The following is an 8,736-nucleotide window of genomic DNA, read 5'->3' as shown; positions in this document are numbered from 1 at the left end:
ACTTAGAGAATCGTTGGGTAGCAACGATAAAGTTCCGAATGATCCCGATCTCAACCTTGGATAGCTCTTCGGGAGATCCAAGTAAGTCGCGAACAAAATACTTTCGCCTAGTTCTGGCAAAAGCTGAGCAATCACGCATAAAGTGATTTAGTGATTCCACCTCATCATCCTCCATACAGCTACAGCAGGATGGAGTTTCCAATATATTGAGACGTACCGCATGGATACCCATGGGACAGTGCCCTGTCAAAACCCCAATGACCATTGATAGGTGAGCCTTAGTGACAGTACTTAGAGCAGTACAGTACTTATTGGGTATTTGTAAACTGATTGCTTCCTATTTCTACTATTACTAACGGATGTCAATTCGATTTGGAAGCAAAATGGCTGCAATTGTCAAAAAAGTGTCTGTCGAGCAAACCTCTTATGATTGAATCATGCGTATCCATAACCATAGTCATTCCTTCAAACCTGTGTTTTAAATGTGAGCAAATCGTATCAACCTTTGGATAGAAAATTCCCATTATTTTGTGTATATATTTTTCGGTGAAACTTTTGCGACTCGGGGGTTGCACAAGTTAGAAACCGGTTTGTCTCCTTAATAATTTGACAAGCGTTGACCGAAAATCTTGTCAATATACATCAGTTATCCACGCTGTCGGAAAAATCAATAGAACAAGATGAATCCGATTTTTATTGCTTGGAAATTTAATTTCCACGAAAAAAATCTTCAAATTAAAAGTAATGTTTATAAATTCTTAAAACAGGCCAATTCTTAGTGAGTTATATATATGAATTTGGGTATATGTATATTGTGCAATATTTGTTTAGTAAAAACGTCCACTAATGGGTTGGTCAGCTGCCCGTGATCCCGCTTATACATATTTATGCAAAACAAATCCCAAGCTATGTTTTTTTTCTCCAAATTTATTTATATTTTATTATAAACTCAAACTTGTTCTTAACAACTGATTTAACAAAATCTCTGACTTAAATCAAGTGCTTTTTGTTAGACAATAGAACGCTTGAGCGGCTTACGCTTGCGGGTTTTTTTTTTTGTAATTTTTTTTTTTGTAATTCCTGTGCGCACCAGGCTCTTTAGACAAAGTGTCTTTATGATAAAATCATTTCGATTTGGCCGCTCAATAAAGAAGCATTTCAAATTTTACATTACGCTTGGCGGCGCGCGTTTTTAACTCAATATTTAGAATTTTCTAAATTTGTTGTGAAAGTTATGCAAAGCGTTGCAGAAGTGCTAAATGTGAATGAATGAGTTCGAAATAAAATTTATAAAAAAAGTAATAGAACTTGATTTAAAGGATTTCCTTAAAAAGATAATATGTGTTAAAAAAAATGTACAGAATTAAAATTTTTCATTGAATTTGAAAAAACGCAAAATTGTAAAAAAGAAAAAAAATTTAACTGCTGCAAATAAATTACATTAAAAAAAAAGTTACAAAAAAATATATTGCAATTTCTCTACTTTTGTGACTGAAAAAAATGTCTAAAATGTTGTTCGCTTGAAGTGAATTCAAATTTTTATAGCATTTTTTGTTGCGTGAATAATCGTTCAGCTACCCGCACCCAATAATTAGCGGTCGTTAAAAAAAAATACAATAACGGTGTTTATTAAAAATTGTATTGAAGTAATTAAGTCGTTCTAACTGGCTATATTCAAAATGTCAACGAAACATGTGCGACTCGAAATGCTACAACAGTCATTCAAACTACAACAACAGCTAACAGTGGTCACAATATTGCTGTTGTTGTTATTCATACAGGGTGGCTGCACAGCGCATTATTCATGGTGTGATCCAAATTTGTGCGACGAAGGTGTGAAGCATCTGGCTTGTCGTAACAATGGTGTAAGCTATAGAACATACATTTTTGAATAAAACAATTTTAAACAATACGTTTATTTAAAAAAAAAAATATATTTTATTAGCTAACAATAAAGGAAGCCTTAGTTCGAGGCAAAACCGAACATTCTATACCCAGCATGCGCTCTCATATCTTAACACGTTCGCGGACGGTACAAATTTCATTGAGCTACAAAAATATGTTAATTATATATATATATATGTGGTTATGTTAAAACACGACTTTACTGTTCAAAGCTCACTTCTTTATTAATTTTCACTATAATTTTATAATTTATCTATAATCATTGCGAAATACGGTGGAATGTAAATAATACAAATGTCAAAATTTACAGTGTTGAATAACTATTACGAAAGTTGCTATTATACGTGTGTTGGAAAACGTAATTTTGCAGATATGATTACGTAGCAGCATTAAATGATTTAAAACGTAATGCTATGTTCAAACAGAAAAATAAATTGAGGCAATATCAATTCAAATTGAGTGGTGTTCATACAACTTAATTTAGCTTACACAATAGTAATTTGATAGCCGGTTGGCTCATCTCTACAGCAAACACATACCTGTGTTCAGAATGTCAAAATGTGCGTGTTGGAATTAGGTGAATGGAATGGAATGAAAACATAAAACTTTAAAATTTTTGTGTGTTGTAAGATAATGTGTTCAATGTTTTGGTTTAATTTTGAGTTTGCCATCCTCTTTTGACAATTCCTACTCCAGTGAAATGAAAAAAATAATATCAGCTGATGAGATGAGCCAACCATATAGTTGAGCCATGCGCAGCTGACGTTTAAATCTACTCAATAAACACACTTTACAAGGTTGTATTTACAGTTTGAAACAATTTATTACGCAATTTTTTTTAAATTGGCAATTTGTTATTACAATTTATTATATGATAAATTGCGTAATAAATTGCCCAAATGGTATAAATTGCCAATATGGCGTGTGACTGTACCTAGTATAAGCTGATACGCCACATATATATATATATATATATATATATAACTGAATATTGTGTATTTATTAGTGCATGTTATAATTTTTAATGTATATAAGAATTATTATTGTATATTAATTTCAAAAACTTAATACTAGGTACAAACTCACACCAAATTGGCAATTTATACCATTTGGGCAATTTATTACGCAATTTATCATATAATAAATTGTAATAACAAATTGCCAATTTAAAAAAAAATTACGTAATAAATTGTTTCAAACTGCAAATACAACCTTGTAAAGTGTGTTTATTGAGTAGATTTAAGCTGAAGACATTGGTGCTTTATCGGTAACCATACGGTAACCTTATAACAGCTGATTCGACCAACCATATGAGAATCAATTCAATCGATTATTGGTGCCGCTAAGGTCGTAACCGTATCGTAGCCAACCAATTGGTTTTTGGTTTACCATCGTAACGATAAACAGCTGATTACGTTAGGGATACGACTACAGCGATACGACATACGGCACCAATGACTCCCGCTTTAAACATCAGTTGGGCATGGCTCAACTACATGGTTGGCTCATCTCATCAGCTGATATTATTTTTTTAATTTCACTGGAGTACCAATTGTCAAAAGACGATGGCAAACTCAAAATGAAACCAAAATATTGAACACATTTTCTTACAACACACAAAAATTTCAAAGTTTTATATTTTCATTCCATTCCATTCGCCTAATTCCAACACGCACATTTTGACATTCTGAACAAAGGTATATTGTTGCTGTAGAGATGAGCCAACCGGCTATCAAATTACTATTGTGTAAGCTAAATTGAGTTGTATGAACACCACTCAATTTAGATTGAAATTGCCTCAATTTATTTTTCTGTTTGAACATAGTACAAGGTTGTATACAATTAACTTAATAAAATTTGGTTTTAAAATTTGAATGCGTAACATTCACGTCCGCGAACGTGTTAATACATACATTCCTTCTGAACGTGTATTTGTCACTGACGAATCTTGTTTTTAACCACTGGACCAATCATGATGATGATATTTTTCTGGGAAGTGAACGAGGGGCCGACCTGTTCTAAAAAAAAAATTATTGTACGATTTTCTTTAAAATTGGCACAGGGGTATTTCCTTGAGAGCTTATCATTTGAGAAATTTTTCTTCCCCAGAAATGGAACAAAGACCAACCTATTCCAAAATTGGTATTGGCTTGAAATTCGATAGAAAGGAAGTTAAGTTAACATTTGAGAAACTTTGAACTTAGAAAAGTTGACCAGGGATAGCCCTATTTTAATAATCGTGTTTATGGTGCGACTTTCTTCAGATTCGGTACAGGGCTACCTCTTATAAAGCTTAATATTTGAGAAACTTTTCATTCCCGGAATTGGACCATGGACCGACCTATTCCAAAATTGGGATTGGCTTGAAATTTGGTAGAGGGGTACCTCTTTGACGAAGTTAACATTTGAAAAAATTTCAATTTCGAAAAGTCGACCAGGGATAGCCCCATTTTAATAATCGTTTTTATGGTGCAACTTTTTTCAGATTCGGTACAGGGTATAGTGTAATTAAAACTATTTTATTTAAAAAAATATTTTAGATTTAATTCAATTGAAATTTATTTTAAACTATATTTTTATTAAAAATTTATTTTATTAAACTTAAATTATAAAAGATGTTTTATTAACTGACAATATTTTAATTTTTTGATAATAAACAATAAACAATGTAATAATAAAAAATTTAAATTAAAACAAAGTATATTTATTACAAGTATATAAATAACCCTACAGGTACCCCTGATCAAGCTTAATATTTGAGAAACTTTTCTTTCATAGAAGCGGATGACTTGGCCGACCTATTCGAAAAAATCCTACATGTGCAGAGATTTGAAATTTAGTACAGGCAAGCTTAATACTTGGCACACATTCTTTCCTGAAAGTGAACAAATACTGGGGTTACTCTTAGACGTGCTTAATACTTCTGACCCATTCTTTCCGAAAACTGGACAAGTACAGGGGTTCCTCTTCGACAAGCTTAATATTTGACACCCTTTCTTTCTGGAAAGTGGACCAGGATTGGGCGATTTGCTTGGAATTTCTTATTTAGATAGCTTTTCGAATAGCCTTTCTTATATATAAAAGCGAACCCAAAATCTGTTGCTAACTTTATAACTCAAAAGGGATGAACGAATTTTAAAAATCGTTACTGCGTAAGTTTTGCAAAGTGCTTTTTTTTAGCTCAATAGGGTGTGTTAATGAAAGTTTTACCAAGGAGTAGTGGTTAAGAAGAAAACCTAGAAGGAAAAGGTGAGGAATACAAAAAGAGAAAAGGAATAATAGGAGATAGGAGTGGGAATTGGAGAAAGGGATTAAGGGAAAGACGAAGAAACCAGGAGTGGAGAAGATGGAGAAAAATTGAGAGTGGTTGAGAAAGAGGGCTAGTTTGGAGAAGAGGAGAGAAAAATCGAGAAAGTGAAAGGCGGAAGATACGGGGAAAGACAGTGATCAAACTTGGAAAGGAAGAGAACGAGGTAAAAAGATATACATCTTTTTGCAAAACCTTCATAATGACAAATGTCTCTGTTTACTGAAAAAGTAGATATAACGTAGAGAGAAATATTATCGGGCAGAGAGGAATATTATCGGGCAGGAATGTCTCAATTATGATATAGTTATCTTATACATAAAGGTGAATTCGATTTTAAAAATTGTACCTGGTTTAGTTTCATATAGTGTTCATGGTGGTTAAAATAAGGATATTGAAATTGGTTGGTCAGTTTTGGTATAGAAATTCCACATACGAGGAAATTGGGGTGAATGTTTTTTGAAGAGTGGGAGTCGGAGTGGAATTGGAAAGTGGAAGATAAAGTTGAAGAGAATGGGATATAGTGAAAAGGGGAAGTATGGCTCACTTTTTGCTAATGTTGGTAATGCAGTTTTTGAAGCACAAAAAAGTACAGGCAGAGAGTTGATATACAAATTTTCTGAAGAGCTTAATTAAAAAGAGCGGACAAGGACAACAATTTTATTTTTTTAATTTTCGTACTTTACACCATCATATCTACATTAATAATGAAGTAACGTGTCATAACTTTATTGCCAATTTCATGATGCGATCACAAAAGCAGCGATCCGCCTCCAATCATCCCTGCTGGGAATGTTTATCATAAAGTTGCCATCCGCAAATATTGGGGTCGCACAGACTTCTGTGTTCTAGGATGTAAATGTTAATTGTTAAGGATGCTATTGTGTCCTAAGGTTTTGGTCATCCAACTGTATGACTCTCCTAAATGCGAGGCCCACGTTGCGGTGCGACATATAAAAAGACCGCGAGAGAAAAATTGGTGCAACAGTTCAAAAACAGCTTAACTAAAACCATATTCAAGTCTAAGCGTAAGCGTAGTATTCGTAAGTGGTGTGCTACATGGGGGATATACGTGGAATGTAAATGCAGGCGTAGTGGAGGATATTGGTATGCTGTATGGAGCAATATATAAGCGTAAGTGTTGTCACTACACTCCAGCGTAAAGTGAGAATAATGTACACAGCAGAGTTGATATTAGCGAAATCATATATACAAATCAAGGCAAAGCGCGGCAAGGATAGGAAAGGAAAGGATAGGAAAAGAAAGGACAGGAAAGAAAAAGAAAGAAAAGGGCAGGAAATGAAAGGAAAGCATAGGAAAGGAAAGGATAGGAAAAGAAAGGACAGGAAAGGTAACGAAAGAAAAGGACAGGAAAGGATAGGAAATGAAAGGACAGGAAAGAAAACGAAAGGAAAGGACAGGAAAGAAACGGAAAGAAAAGAAAGGAAGGAATAGTAAGGAAAGAAAAGGGAAGAAAAGGTTTGTTATTGTTATGTTCTTGACGAGATATAACCAAGTTATTGATTTGTTATCGAAGCGATGTACATCTGTCCCGATAACATAATTTATATAAGTGTTATCGTTTTCTATTGAGGAGTTATTGGTCACGGCGGTCGCCGTGGTGTGATGTTAGCGTGCTCCGCCTACCACACCGAAGTTATTAGGTTCAACTCCCAGCAAAGTGACAACAAGATTTAAAAGAAAGTTTTTCAATTCTGGAGAAATTTTATCGAAAGGGGCAGGGGTCCTTCAACCCTTCGAACATTTAATTTTTAATAATTTTTACACATTATAACTTTACGTATACTGACCTTCACCAATATTATAAACTCAATGGGTAAAATAAGTGACACCCTCCGCCTCCTCCCTCTCCATCTCTGGTGCAAAATCTATAAATTGTTATAACTTAATATAAATTTTCTCCTAAATCAATAATTTTTGGTGTCTGGCTAATACAGATCGAGATCTAAATAATTTTGGAAAAACGATCGTTGGTGCTCTCCGTCTCCGCCCGCCATCCTCACTCTTTCAATTGTTTTTGTTAGCACGATTTTATTTGTTTTAGCTGTATGTTTGTAACTCTTCATTCGCTTCAACGCGCTTGCTGCCTTATTAAAACGATTTTATAAGTAGCTTCACCTTATTTGTAACCCTTCAGTGTCATATCGATACCCTTTCGGTATCATTTCTGGATGGTTTTCGGGATTCGTCCGGGATCCCGTCGGGATAATTTTGGGACTCTTCCGGGATCATTTCTGTATAGTTTTCGGGACACGTCCGGGACCCCGTCGGGGTTATTTTGGGACTTTTTAGGGAGTATTCCGGGATCATTTGGGTATCCTTCCGTGATAATTTCGGGATCTTTTGGGGACCTTCCACCATCATTTTTGGATAGGTTCCGTTATCCGTCCGGCATCCAGTCGAGGTAATTTCGGGAATTTTTCTGGAATTCAATTCTGAATGGTTTTTGAGGATCCATCCGGGATCCCGTCCGGGTAATTTCGGGACTTTTGCGCGATCATTTTGGGACTCTTCCGGGATCATTTCTGTATAGTATTCGGGACACGTACGGGACCCCGTCGGGGTTATTTTGGGACTTTTTAGGAACTATTCCGGGATCATTTGGGTATCCTTCCGTGATCATTTCGGGATCTTTTTGGGACTTTCCGCCATCATTTCTGGATAGGTTCCGGGATCCGTCCGGCATCCAATCGAGGTAATTTGGGGAATTTTTCTGGACCATTTCGGGATCATTTGCGTACGCTTTAGATATCAATTCTGGATGGTTTTTGGGGATCCGTCCGGAATCCCGTCGGGATTATTTTGGGACTGTTTCGGGACTATTCCGGGATCATTTGGGGATCCTTCCGCGATTATTTCGGGATAGTTTGGGGATCCTTCCTGCATCATTTCTGGTTGGATTTCGGGATCCATCCGGGGTCTCGTCGGGGTCATTTCGGACTTTTTCGGGACTCTTCAGGGATTATCTTTTTATAGTTTTTAGGATCCGCCCGGGATTCCTTTGGGGTTATTATGGAACTTTTTCGGGACAATTCCGAGATAATTTTGGGACTATTTCGGCATCGTTTTGGACCCTTTCGGGATCATTTCTGGTTGGATTTCAGGATCCGTTCGGCGTTCAGCCGGGGTAACTTCTGGAAATTTTCTGGGCTATGTTAGGGCCATTTCGGGACTTCTACGGGATCATAATTTTTGATAGTTTTCGGAATCTGTCCGGCATCCCGTCGGGATTATTTCGTGTAAGGAATTGTTATAACTATACTTACTCTTTTTGTAACATTTTAACTAACTAAATACTCGAAAAAGCAGCACTATTTTCAATTAAAAAAACATATTTGTTTTTAGCTAATTGTAGTTTCACTCCTTTGTTCTATGTATAGTAGTTCCTTCACCCCTGCCATGCCAATTAATTTAATTTAAAATAAAACGTATTTTTTTAATTCGAAAAAACTTCCAAGTTATCAGCTCATTTAGTACTTATTTACTCTATTACAAAAATAAAA

At 35.3% G+C, this 8,736-nt stretch overlaps 1 protein-coding gene across 1 annotated transcript in view; it reads left to right on the top strand.

Moving 5' to 3' along the window:
• The first annotated feature begins 1,117 nt into the window (after nucleotides 1–1,117).
• Nucleotides 1,118–8,736, top strand: part of LOC137245574 (venom allergen-1) — a 34,344-nt gene continuing 26,725 nt past the window's right edge. The window contains exon 1 of the mRNA XM_067776463.1: nucleotides 1,118–1,865. Coding sequence (XP_067632564.1) covers nucleotides 1,680–1,865 — 186 coding nt within the window. The 5' untranslated portion in view covers nucleotides 1,118–1,679. The remainder of the gene's footprint in view (nucleotides 1,866–8,736) is intronic.

The sequence above is a fragment of the Eurosta solidaginis genome, chromosome 3 (genome assembly GCF_040869045.1).
Source record: "Eurosta solidaginis isolate ZX-2024a chromosome 3, ASM4086904v1, whole genome shotgun sequence".
NCBI lineage: Eukaryota > Metazoa > Arthropoda > Insecta > Diptera > Tephritidae > Eurosta > Eurosta solidaginis.
The sequence above is the reverse complement of the archived record's forward strand: the minus strand, read 5'-3'. Positions and strand labels throughout refer to the sequence as shown.